Source organism: Myotis yumanensis, unplaced genomic scaffold, assembly GCF_028538775.1.
Source record: "Myotis yumanensis isolate MYYU_CA2020_CCGP unplaced genomic scaffold, mMyoYum1.0.hap1 SCAF_13, whole genome shotgun sequence".
Lineage (NCBI taxonomy): Eukaryota > Metazoa > Chordata > Mammalia > Chiroptera > Vespertilionidae > Myotis > Myotis yumanensis.
Window position 1 is genome coordinate 44,243,633 of NW_027223764.1, and position 13,979 is coordinate 44,257,611.

Below are 13,979 nucleotides of genomic sequence, written 5' to 3' on the forward strand. Positions count from 1 at the left end.
GAGCCTTTCCTGCCTCTGCGGCAGTCCGACATCCCCCAAGGCTCCTGGACTGCAAAAGGACGCAGGCCGGGCTAAGGCCGCACCCCCTCAGTGCATGAATGTCGTGCACCGGGTCTCTAGTAATAATAATAAAAAACACTTATTGAGTGTTTTGTAACATGACAACTAACATTTGTTGAGCATTTACTATAAAAGTGCACAGTTTTAAGCACTTTTACATATAGTATTCCATTTAATTCTCACAACAAACTATGAGGTAAATACTATTACTGCCCACATTTTAGGAATGAAGAAACTAAGTCAAAAAGAGGGTAAATAATTGCCCAAGGTAACACAGATGGTAAATGGTAGAGCTGAATTAAAGTCAAGCAAGTCAAATTCATAATCCATGCTCTTAACCATTAGGGAGCATTCTCTACCACATGCTGTCACTGATACATTGGGAAGCTTCGAGCAAGTCAATTCCGCATCCTTACTTTCTACCTTCTCTTTAATGAGTTTGTAAAATGTCCACAGTAGTAAAAATTTAATTTTATCAGTGTTCATAGATCTAAAGGATGTTCATGCTATATTTAGTGAAAAATCAAAATAACAGATTAATAGCTATAGTATGACTTCATTTTATTTTTTTAAGAAACAGTAGTAATAAACTTAATTATATACTTATATTAGCATAGAGGAAGATGTAGAGAGATATATACCATAATCATAACACTGGTACCCTGAATTTGAAAAGGCAATGGGCAGGTTACTGAATCGTTGGATCAATTTTACTTATGTAATTTTTTACAAGAGTGATCAGACCTAGCTGGTTTGGCTCAGTGGATAGAGCGTTGGCCTGTTGGCCTGAAGGGTCCCAGGCTCAATTCCAGTCAAGGGCACATGCCTGGGTTGCAGACTCGATCCCCAATAGGGGGCATGCAGGAGGCAGCCAATGAATGATTCTTTCTCATCACTGATGTCTCTTTCTCTCTCCTTCTTCCTCCTCATTTGGACTGGGTCTCTACTTAAGTGGAATATGCACTAGAAGTATATGTGTGTTGTGAGAGAAATGTAAAAAGGAGCTAAAACCTATGATTACCTCAAATCTCTATCTGAAACTCCAGTATTCCCTTATCTTCAGATTTTGACTTGTTAAAATGCTAGTTACTCTTAGAGAAAGCATATTTTAAACTATTTTCAGTCACTTATATTTAATATGAGGGAGTCACATCATTCCTTCAGAGCTTGTTTTGAGGAAGAGGGAGCATGAGGAAACAAGGCAACTCAAGAAGGAAAAAGAGAACAAGGGTACTGCACAGGGTATGGAGGCAGGGGTAAGGGTAGGTTTGACCTACTTATTTCTCAGTTTTTCCACAGTCTACATGTCCCCCTGTGTTATCTCAATTCATAGTACTAAACAATAAGAAACACATTCCCAAGAGGCTGCCTCTACACCAAGGAAAGCCCTAGACTTATTCTTCTGCAGAATGCAGATGCTACTGACACCATTCACCAAATTTCTGTTCCTTCTTGCTCCCACAAGGGGTCTTTCCAAGGTGGAAAGAAACAATCAGGCAAGATGTGATAAACCAAAAATAGATCATCCAAAGCAGCTCAAATGCCTCCACATTTACATTCTGATGGAATACTCAAAGTGCAACTGTCCTCTAATTTCATATGTTCTCAGGTAAGGCTGTTTCCCAAATAAAATTGGCAGACAAATCAAGTCCTCCAAATCCATTGTCCTTTTGCTTACCTGATAGGGGCTGATTCTTTGTCCAGACACTCCTGGAGTCGGCCTCCAGGATGCTACTGCTGTGAGATTTTGGGATGTGACGCCAGGAAGGTGCCAACCCAGCTGATCTCTTAGCACTTGGATCCCTTCAAAAGAGAAACTAGAGTCTAGTGAAAGCAGTAGAAGAGTGATAACTAGCAACATTCTTAGGACAAAATTCCCTCAAAAAACCAACAAATTATTGAATTAGTGTAATTAAAGTACCTGCTAAACTATTTCTGAAAAAAATGAAATACTCATTCCCCATCTTATTTCACCTCAATCACATTTTGTGCATCTAGCACAAACCTTATTTAATAAATTAATAAACATATGCTCTAATATGGATTGCCTTCTTCTTTCTTATTCCTTTGTAACATATTCTCATGAGTAAAACTGAAAAAGGTCCGCCTAGCTGGTGTGACTCAGTGGTTGGGCATTGACCTATGAACCAGGAGATTGTAGTTCAATTCCTGGTCAGTGCATATGCCCGGATTGTGGGTTTGATCCCCAGTGTGGAGCATGCAGGAGGCAACTAATCAATGATTCTCTCTCATCATTGATGTTTCTATCTCTCTATCCCTCTGTCTTCTTCTTTGAAATCAATAAACATGTATTTTAAAAATATATATAAATATATATGTGTGTGTGTATATATATATATATTATATATATATAATAAAAACCCAGTGGCCCTAATGCCATAATGACCAATGACGGGTCAACAGGAGGCTGCATGCGCGGTGAGGCACGTTCGGGTGGGTGAGGCTACGTGCACAGCAAGGAGTGAGTGGGTGGGCGGAAATTTGACTCTGGGTCTCGCAGCGCTGCGGGTGTCTGGGGTCCTGGGTCTCGCGCGTGATTTCCTGCAGGTCTGGGTCTTGCGCGATTTCGCACAATGAGTCACTAATATATATGTATATATTAAAAAAAACTGAACAGGGTCCAGTGGACAGAGAAGAGCAGTGGGAAAGTATGAGGATGTGGTTATCACCCTTGCAGAAGATATAATCACTCCTTTCAAAGTTGTACTGTTAGGAAACTTGCCTCTGTGACAACTCAGTAAAAACAATATATGGAGAGCTGAAATTTATAAAGCAAACTGGGTCCTATGGACAAGATGCAAGGGCATTATTTGTTTTTATTTATTGATTTTTAGAGAGAGTTGTGCATTTATTGGTTGATACTTGTATTTGCCCTGAGTGGGGACTGAACTTGCAACCCTGGCATATCAGGACGATGCTCTAACCAACTGAGCTACCCAGCCAATGAGCAATATTAAATTGTCATTGTTACCTTATGTAATTATGATTATCATTGGCTTTATAAAACACAGGGTCCCCCAAAAGCAAGAACCTATCCTAAAATGAAAGACAAGAATAAGTAACAATTGGGTTTTATCTCTGATCTTAGGACTCTATAAGTTTTGATTCACTAATCCATTTTTTTATTAAAAATTATTTACTAAACAATTATTTTATACATAATACTTTAAAAGTTGTCTCTCCTACGATACCTTAGGTCACAAAGTAAGTCTTAACGAATTCAAAAGGATTGAAATCATATCAAGCATCTTCTTGGATAACAGTGGCATGAAACTAGACATCAATTACAATAAAAGAAACTCAAAAATATTCAAACACATGGAGACGAAATAGTACATTATTAAACAATGAATGGGTTACCAATAAGATCAAAGAAGAAATAAAAAACTTCCTGGAAACAAATGAAAACAAACACACAACAAACCAAAATCTATGGGATACAGTGAAAGCAGTCCTGAGAGGGAAGTTCATAGCAATACAGGCCTATCTTAAAAAACAAGAAAAATCTCAAGTAAACAATCTAACCCTACAACTAAAAGAACTAGAAAAAAAATACGAGAAAAGCTCAGAGTAAGTAGAAGGAAGAAAATAAGATTAGAGCGGAAATAAATGACATAGAGACTAAAAAAAAAAAAAACCAACAATACAAAAGATCAACAAAACCAAGAGCTGGTTCTTTGAAAAGATAAACAAGATGATGAACTGTTAGCCAGACTCATTAAGTAATAAAGAGAGAGGACCCAAATAAAATCAGAAATGAAAGAGGTAAAGTAACAACTGACATCATAGAAATACAAAGGATTGTAAGAAAATACTATGAGCAACTATATGCCAATAATTGGACAGTCTGGGTGAAATGGACAAATTCCTAGAAGCATACACTCTTCCAAAACTGAATCAGGAAGAATTAGAAAACCTGAATGGACTGATAACAACTAATGAAATTGAAGCAATAATAATAAAATAAAAAAACTCCCAGCAAACAAAAGTCCTGGACCAGATGGCTTCACAGGTGATTTTTACCAAACAGTCAAAGAAGACCTAACCCCTATCCTTCTCAAAGTATTCCAAAAAATTAGAGAGGAAGGAAGACTTCTAAACTCTTTTTACGAAGCCAGCATTATCCTAATTCCAAAACCAGACAAAGATACTACACAGAAAGAAATTATAGGCCAATATCCCTGATGAACATAAATGCTAAAATCCTCAACAAAATATTAGCAAATCAGATCTAGCAACACATTAAAAAGATTACACAATGGGACCAAGTGGGATTTATGCTGGGGATGTAATCAAATCACAAATCAATAAATTTGATACATCACATACATAAAATGAAGGATAAAAATCACATGATCATATCTATAGACACAGAAAAGAAGCATTTGACAGAATCCAGCACCTGTTTTTGTTAAAAACTCTCAGCAAGGTGGGAATAGAGGGATCATACTTCAATATAATAAAAATCATATATGAAAAACCTACAGCCAACATCATACTCAATGGGCTAAAACTAAAAGTGTTTCTCTTAAGCTCAGGAACAAAACAGGGATATTTGCTTTCTCCACTCTTATGCAACATAGTGCTGGAAGTCCTAGCCATAGTGATCAGACAAGAAGAAAAAATAAAACACATCCAAATTGGAAAGGAGGAAGTAGAACTGTCATTATTCATAGATGACATGATATTATACATAGAAAACCATAAAGACTCCACCAAAAAACTACTACATTTAATAAATTTGCCAAAGTATCAGGGTACAAAATTAATATTCAGAAATCGGTAGCATTTTATACACCAATAATGAATTCTCAGAAAGAGAAACCAAGAAAACAATCCAATTACCATTGCAACAACAATGAAAATAAGGTACACCCAGGAATAAACTTAACCAAGGAGGTAAAAGACCTGTACTCGGAAAATTATAGGTCACTAAAAAAAGAAATAGAGGAAGATATAAACAAGTGGACTCATATACTGTTTTCATGGATTGGAAGAATCAACATCATTAAAATGTCCATGCTACCCAAAGTAATCTATAGATTCAAGCAATCCCTATTAAAATACCAATGGTATATTTCACAGATCTAGAACAAACACTCCAAAAATTTATATGGAACAAAAAATACCCCGAATAGCCTCAGCATTCTTTTTAAAATATATATATATATATATTTGATTTTTTACAGAGAGGAAGGGAGAGGGACGGAGAGCCAGAAACATCGATGAGAGAGAAACATCGATTCAGCTGCCTCCTGTACACTCCCCACTGGGGATGTGCCTGCAACCAAGGCACATGCCCTTGACCAGAATCGAACCTGGGACCCCTCAGTCCACAGGCCGACGCTCTATCCACTGAGCCAAACTGGTTAGGGCTAGCCTCAGCATTCTTGAGAGAGAAGAACAAAGTTGGAGGGATCACAATACCCAATATTACACTATACTACAAAGCCAATGTAATCAAAACAGCCTGGTACTGGCATAAGAACAGGCATATAGATCAATGGAACAGAACAGAGAGCCTATAACTAAACCCATGCCTTTATGGTCAATTAATATTTGACAAAGGAGGCAAGAGCATACAATGGAGTAAAAATAGTCTCTTCAATAATGGTGCTGGGAAAATTGGACAGGTATATGCAAAAAATGTAACTAGACCAGGGGTGGGCAAACTTTTTGACTCGAGGGCCACAATGGGTTCTTAAACTGGACTGGAGGGCCGGAACAAAAGCATGGATGGAGTGTTTGTGTGAACTAATATAAATTCAAAGTAAACATCATTACATAAAAGGGTACGGTCTTTTTTTTTTTTTTTTTTAGTTTTATTCATTTCAAACGGGCCGTAGTTTGCCCACGGCTGAACTAGACCAACAATTTATACCATATACCAGAATAAACTCAAAATGATACAAGACCTAAATGTAAGTCATGAAACCATAAAAATCCTAGAAGAAAACATAGGCAGTAAAATCTCACGGAGTAATATTTTTGCCGATATGTCTCCAAGAAAAAGGGAAACACAAGAAAAAAATAAACAAATTGGACTACATCAGACTAAAAAGCTTCTTCACAGCAAAAGAAATCATCAACAAAACAAAAAGGGAACCCACCATATGAGAGAACATATTCATCAGATAAGGGGTTAATCTTCAAAATATATAAAGAACTTATATATCTCATCACGCAATCCTACTAAAAAATGGGCAAAGTACCTGAATAGACACTTCTCCAAAGAGGACATACAGATGGGCAATAGACATATGAAAAAATGCTCAAGGTCACTAATCATCAGAGAGATGCAAATAAAAACTACAATGAAGCATCACCGCACACTGGTCAAAATGGCAACTATCAATAAATCAACAAACAACAAGTGCTGGCGAGGATGTGGAGAAAAGGGAACCCTTCTGCACTGCTGGTGGGAATGCAGACTGGTGCAGCCACTGTGGAAAACAGTTTGGAGTTTCCTCAAAAAATTAAAAATGAAACTGCCTTTTGACCCAGCAATCCTACTTCTGGGTATATATCCTAAGAATCCCAAAACACCAATCAGAAAGAATATATGCACCCCTATGTTCATAGAAGCATTATTTACAATAGCCACGATCTGGAAACAGCCCAAGTGCCGTGGCTGTAAAAAAGGAGGAACTCTTACACTTTGAGACAGCATAGATGGACCTGGAGATTATTATGTTAAGCGAAATACGCCATTCAGAGAAAGACTAGTATCACATGATCTCACTTATATGTGGAATCTAAAGAACAAAATAAACTGACAAAATAGGGACTAGAAGCTAATGAATAAAAGGAACAGACTAACAGATCTCAGAGGGGAGGAAAGTGGGAAGTGCAGGAAGAGATCAACCCTGATAGCCCCTGGACACAGACAATAATGGGGTGAAGGCCTAGTGGGGCGGGAGTAGGGTAAAGAGAGGCAAAGTTGAGGGGGGAGGAAGGGAGAAATGAGGGACATCTGTAATAGAGTCAACAATTGCCGAAACCGGTTTGGCTCAGTGGATAGAGCGTCGGCCTGCGGACTGAAAGGTCCCAGGTTTGATTCCGGTCAAGGGCATGTACCTGGGTTGCGGGCACATCCCCAGTAGGAGATGTGCAGGAGGCAGCTGGTCGATGTTTCTCTCTCATCGATGTTTCTAACTCTCTATCTCTCTCCCTTCCTCTCTGTAAAAAATCAATAAAATATATTTAAAAAAAAAAAAAAAAAAAAAAAAAAAAAAAAATAGAGTCAACAATAAAAATAAAGTAGTCTCTCCTCTCTCCTTTCTCAAATGCCATTGCTCTTTCTCCCAGCAGAGGGGGCTGTTGTCATAGAAGGTTGACAGAGCACAATACTTTGCTTGCCCACAAGATGGTAATAAAATGCCCCCTCTACTTGCCGGAGTTGATAAGCCTCTTGGTGGCTCATACTGCTACTAGGGACAATGCCGCTATTCAAAGGTCAAACAATACCTGCAGACACCGGAGCTCTCAGGCAGGGCTGCATCCAGGCTGACAGGGCTGCTGCTGTTCCTCTCACTGCTCTCATAGCCAGATTCCATTCGCTGGATTAGTCGAGGGTGCTGCTCTAAAAGGTAAGAGCCTGGCCGTGCTGGGCCCCAAGGCTTGTATTGGGGGCTTGGTCCACCAGTTTTAAGGTCGTAAGCAGGTGGCTTGCTTAGGTCATCTGGTGTAAATTCTTTCGCTATCCCGATCAAAGCACAAGTATGAAAAAGGAGATAGAGTTAGCATCTGCTTCAAATGAAGACATGACTAACACTTCCCTCCAGCTATTCATTTACTAAAATTATATCCCCCAAAGACCCAACAATGGGGTGAAAATGGACCTTGTCAAGTCTACCAGAAAACCCAGGTTTTTTTAATCTATACTAATAAAAGCATAATATGCTAATTAGACCACACGTCCTTCAGGATGTTCTTCTGTCCTTCTGGATGAAGCCAGGGCTGTGAGGGAAGCCCGGGTCCCAGGTGCCAGAGGGAAGCCAGTGCTGGCAGCTGGGGGAAGGAAGGCCTGCTCTTGCATGAATTTCGTGCATCAGGCCTCTAGTACATAAATAAACTTTATTCAAAAGCCCAGTTCTTCCCTAATTATCTCCTCACCTGAATCCTCAGAAAATGGGCTGAGCTGAGTATAGCCACAATGCTTCCTTTTGTCTTTACTAAAAATACTGTCAATATTCAGAGACTCCCGTTTGGGTCTCCATGTTGGACGATACTTGCTAGAAGAACTGGATTTTGACTCACTGCTAGTACTCTCTACTTCCCAGTCATGAGAGTGTAAAAGCAGGTTCTTGGGAGGTTTTCTGTCCATCTGGTCTCCTCCTTTCCCCCCACAGGGAGACCCTAGGTTGGTCTGAGAAGCCAGGGATGGTCTGTTATGGATCATATTGCTGACTGTCTCTTTAAAATCCCTTAGTCTGTTGGTGCTGCTGGATGGTTTAGAGGCATTCCTAGGAGCCTGCTTCTCTTTCAATGTTTCTCCTAAAAACACAAAGAATGAAACAAATATAAATGTTTAAAGTGCTCATGGATACCAGATCCCAAAGTTAAGAAAGCAAGGAAAGCCCTTTGAGCAGAAAAGAGAAGCCATGGTCTGGAGTGTGACAAGTTTGGATTTAGGAGAGAAGCAATGCAGAGTGGCTTGCCTTCACTGTGGTAGCCTGAGGCCTGTGGCTCATCGCCTTTCCTCCTAAGCCGGCCAGAGCTCCTCTTGCGCTCTATCAGCGACCCTTTCTTGGATGTGAGTTTCTGATTACATTCACTATCAGTCAGGTGCCCTAAAAGAACAAGAAAATGGGGGTAAGCTGGTATCTGAGACTGACCTCCATCCTCTTGAGAAACTAGTCTCCCTTTGGGATTCATGGCAGTGGCACAAATTTAGTGTACCCATGGCTGAAAGCTGAAAGGGCCATGGCTACCTGATTTAAGTGTAGCAGGAATCTCTCAACAGATAAATGCAAAGAAGCTCAAGTAGTTAATGGGAGCTTCCAAATTTACAAGTTTCCTGAGCAATTACCAGTCTCAATCCCACTCATAAATGTTCCCAGTAACCTGAGGGGTCTATTACTTGATACTTATTAAAAGGTGAAAGTTTTAAAGATTGCATAAAAATGTCATGTACCGATATATTTTCACTCTCATAAGTAGAACGCAGAGCTTTCCTTTTACTTATTTAGCAACACATATCAAGTCTAATTTTTATTATATCTGGTATTATCCCAGGTGTTTCAGCCTCTGCTCATAAGAGCTCTGACTGTGTATGGCTTTAAGACCCAGTTCCATACCTTCCTTAAATGTGAGTCATTTAAAAGAACATTTGAACTTTGAATAATTTTCATTCTCAACCCCAACCAAGCTTCACCAAAATTGGCAAAACCCAGAGATTATACTTCATAGTTCCTCAACACTAATTGCTGGGAAACCCAGGAGGTCTGGGCTTTTTATGGAACTTGCCTTACTTCATGCCCAGTGTATGTGAATGTACGAGGGTGATTTGACAACAGCAAAGGTCAGATTATAAAGGATATAATCATGTAAGCTGCTGGAGGCCAGAGGTGAATTAAGCAACTGAACTTAATTGGAAGACAGACTTAGAACAATTATTTATTCAGGTATCAGCAATATAATTATATGGCTATATTTTCCAGTGCAATCTTTTATTGCTTTTATCTGATCCCTTGCTACCTCTGGACCCATAAGAAGGATTTAAGAAATAAGGAAATCACTTGGAGCTACTAGAACTACAAATACTAAACCAATGGGGATATGTTCCCCTACCCTCAGCCATTTACAAACCTTAACATAAACCTGATTCTCCTGGAAAATATGCTTTATTTATCCTGTGTCTTAATTCCTCCATGGTTCACAGTTTCAGAAATATGGTTTTAAAAATATCACATTGCCCTGGCTGGATGGCTCAGTTGGTTAGAGTGTCATCCCATGCACCAAAAGGGTGCAGGTTCAAATCCCGGTCAGGGCACATTACCTACGATGCAGGTTCAATCCCGGTCAGGGTGCATACGGGAGGAAACCAATTGATGTCTCTCTCTTTCTCTCTCTCCCTTCCTCTTTCTCTAAAAATTAATAAACAAACCCTCGGGTGAAGATTAAAAAAAGAAAATATATCACACTTTGAAGTAGTCATTTGTGCAATATCATTGAAAATATTCAACATGAATCTGAACAAACCTCTAGGTCAGTGATGGCAAACCTTTTGAGCTCGGCGTGTCAGCATTTTGAAAAACCCTAACTTAACTCTGGTGCCGTGTCACATATAGAAATTTTTTTATATTTGCAACCATAGTAAAACAAAGACTTATATTTTTGATATTTATTTTATATATTTAAATGCCATTTAACAAAGAAAAATCAACCAAAAAAATGAGTTCGCGTGTCACCTCTGACACGCGTGTCATAGGTTCGCCATCATTGCTCTAGGTCCAACTACCAACTTACAAAAATCACAGAGCACAAAGAAACATGCTAAAGTTTACCACAGGAACATAATCAACAAAATTTAGATTGCAGAATCTATAGGACAAACTGCCTACTTCTTCAACAATAAATTGCAAGGAAAAAACAGAGGAGAAACCTACAGAGTAAAAGAAATTCAAAAGACTTATCAATCCATTGCAATGTGTAGATCTGATTTCAATTCTGAGTCAAGCAAACAAATAAACCATTAAAAAATTATGATATTTAAAAGAAAATTTGATATTTAAATACTTATTGATTATTTAGGGTTTAAAGGAATTGTTAATATTTTTAACTGTGCTAATGGTATGTTTAAAAATTATTTCTTATATTTTAGAGATACATACTAAAATATTTCTGAAAAAAGTGACATGTCTGGGAGTGGGGGAAGTGGGTAGAGGTACAGATAAAACTAGATTGGACATGAGTTATAATTATTGAAAACAGGTGATGGGTATGTGGAGGAGTAGTATGCTATTTGATATACTTCTGAATATATTTGAAATTCTCTATTTTTTTTAAAGGCCATGCACAAAATATAACCCCAATCTGAAGCCATGAGCTCACTAATCCCCAAGTTTCTAAAAGTATGGGCATTGTTCTCTAAGCCTTGAGTGATTACCCTTTCTTTCTTTCTTTTTTTTTTAAATATATTTTATTGCTTTTTTACAGAGAGGAAGGGAGAGGGATAGAGAGTTAGAAACATCGATGAGAGAGAAACATCGATCAGCTGCCTCCTGCACATTCCCCACTGGGGATGTGCCCGCAACCAAGGTACATGCCCTTGACCAGAATCGAACCTGGGACCCTTGAGTCCGTAGGCTTATGCTCTATCCACTGAGCCAAACCGGTTAGGGCATACCCTTTCATCTCAGCAGTCAATTATTCACTGTTCTTCCTTTTATGCCCTGTATTGATTTTTTCCACTGACACTGGCACACTCTCCATAAACAAAAAAATTTAAAAATGTTCTATGCATGGAACTCACAACAACAAAAAGCAAGTTTTCATTCTTTTGTGTCTCTGTTCTTCAGGAAGCCTAGCAAGTGATAAGCAGGTACCCCTGCCTATAACACGCCCCTCCGCTCAAAGCCCTTAACTTGGGACAAAGCCTGGCATGAGAACCTTATGAGGTACAAGACCACAATAATTTAATGGAGCATTATTAGGAGGGTGGGGATTAAGAGCATAGCAGGAGAAAAGCAGATTTCAGAATAAACAATCACATCAATAATCACATTACAATGGTCCTTACTGATATGCTGCTGTTGACAGGAATATATGCAATGGAACATCATCATTTATTCAGAACTGTGTTGCTTCTTTCGATCCCACTCAATTACCCATGTTCTGTGCCTTCCTCCCTTTGCATGACAAACATTTCTGACTTGCCCCAGTTTCTTTTTCTTGGATACACTCTAAGCAGGAACAAGCAGGACCCACTGCATAAGTCCCTACCTGTGTCCCGACTGCTCTGAGACGTGGAATCATTCTCCACATTATAGATGACTGTCCCCTGAGACTCAGAAGAGAAGTGACTGACCACAGACTCATGGTGGGAGTGTTTGTAGGGATAGCTCTCCGTTGAGGAATCTGTTCGAGTATCACTTGAGATGGAGGGCTCCCTCCCTGAGAGAAGGAGGAGACACATAGGCAAAAGTGAGGAAAGAGAGAAGGACAGTGGTAGAGAGGGGGCAAAGAGCTGGATGGCAACAAAGATCCATAAGGCAAGAAAGTCCTAGATGGAACATGAAAAGGATATACCAGAGCCATTCTTCCCAACACCCAACTTCCAGATAACCCAGACACACAAACAATTCTTCCCACTCCTGCCCCTACCTTGCTGAAGCCCTCACTTTGCCTGCCACTGTGAAAAACTTTGGGGCTTTTAGAAAACCTATGGGGGGGAAAAGTGGAAGAAAGGAAAAAGGTGTGAAAAATAAAATCTACTTAGATAAAGAGTCCCAGGCTGACCTGGCATATATAACCACTATCCTCTAAGTTTTCTCCTATACTGTCAGAAATGTCACTTAAATTTTTTTAATTGACATTATAAGCATTTTTAATATCTCTGAGAAGTATATAGGGCTGTTATTTATACTTTAGTGTGAATTAGACTACATTTCTCTAAACACCTAGCTAAGATAAGTAGTGGAAATTGGTGTTTGATTGAAGAGAGAAGTAGAGCAAGTTTGGGTAGGGTTACAAAGGTGGGAAGAACACCAGTTACCAACCAGGATGGAGATACAAAAGGGAAGGAAAGAGAATCCAAAGACAAATGTCTTCTCTTTCAAAATTATACTTAGGGCCAGCCCTAAAAATAGAAATGAGAAAGAACATTTCTTTTTCCTCCTTTTAAGAAATCAAACCAAAACCACTAGGGCTATATTTCTAATGTATTATGAGCCTCTGTGGGCTAACCTGAGACTAACCATCAAGTGGCAAATTATTTCTACAGAAAAATATAATTTGGGTTCCAAACAACTGAATTCGAAGTAAACAACTGATTCATAAGCTGAAGAATATCACTACAGCACTTGGCATTTTAAAACAAAAATCTCTTATCCCTAACAATATGACTACCTTTGTAGTAACATATCATTTCTCTTGGTCTTAACTCACTTAAGTCACTGTTAAGTTGCTAGTAAAAATCTGTCATCTTTACCGATATTATAAGGTTAAATGCTGAGGTTTCCCTCACAAATTTATTACCAGTCTCAATCAACATAATTTCCCTTGAACTTTTGAACTGGGGCTGCACTGAATACAGGCAACGCATTCTTGGAGGCTGAAGGAAACAAAGCCTGGAGCAAGTTGGGCTTCAGCATGAGTTGGCATTTCCTCTTTTCTCTAATGCAGTGGTTCTCAACCTTCCGAATGCCGTGACCCTTTAATATAGTTCCTCATGTTGTGGTGACCCCCAACCATAAAATTACTTTCGTTGCTACTTCATAACTGTAATGTTGCTACTGTTATGAATCGTAATGTAAATATCTGATATGCAGGACGTATTTAGGCGACCCCTGTGAAAGAGTCGTTTGACCCCCAAAGGGGTCTCGACCCACAGGTTGAGAACCGCTGCTCTAATGGGTCCTCTTTCTCCCAGCTGGTTATGTGCTAGGCTCATGATCAAGAGTCCCAAATATGCAATGATCACATTGGAGAGAGAAAGGGGGAGGTAAGAGCTGGGCTTCTCACCTGAATCTTCACTATCGTAGCACATCCTACTGTATGACTGGAATTCAACTTGGGGAGGCAGGTCCTGGGTGGACACTGGGGTGCCCTGCGGGTCTGCATAAAGCAGCAGCAAAGGCTGGTAATGCCCCTTGATGCATTTGGTTACCACATCCTTCCATTTGGGCCCAATCTGAACCAAAAACAATCAGAAGGACATAACAATTATAATTCAT

At 39.2% G+C, this 13,979-nt stretch overlaps 1 protein-coding gene across 15 annotated transcripts in view; it reads right to left on the bottom strand.

Moving 5' to 3' along the window:
• The window catches only part of USP54 (ubiquitin specific peptidase 54), a 118,997-nt gene that overhangs the window by 25,368 nt on the left and 79,650 nt on the right, over positions 1-13,979 (bottom strand). For 12 of the 15 annotated variants that reach the window (XM_070432980.1, XM_070432982.1, XM_070432985.1 and 9 more), the window contains 6 exons: positions 13,768-13,936; positions 12,028-12,198; positions 8,742-8,873; positions 8,197-8,577; positions 7,549-7,780; positions 1,739-1,863 (listed from right to left, as the gene is read on the bottom strand). In XM_070432980.1, the coding sequence (XP_070289081.1) occupies positions 1,739-1,863; positions 7,549-7,780; positions 8,197-8,577; positions 8,742-8,873; positions 12,028-12,198; positions 13,768-13,936 (1,210 nt within the window). The remainder of the gene's footprint in view (positions 1-1,738; positions 1,864-7,548; positions 7,781-8,196; positions 8,578-8,741; positions 8,874-12,027; positions 12,199-13,767; positions 13,937-13,979) is intronic. The other 3 variants (XM_070432990.1, XM_070432989.1, XM_070432991.1) reach the window with 2 other exon arrangements.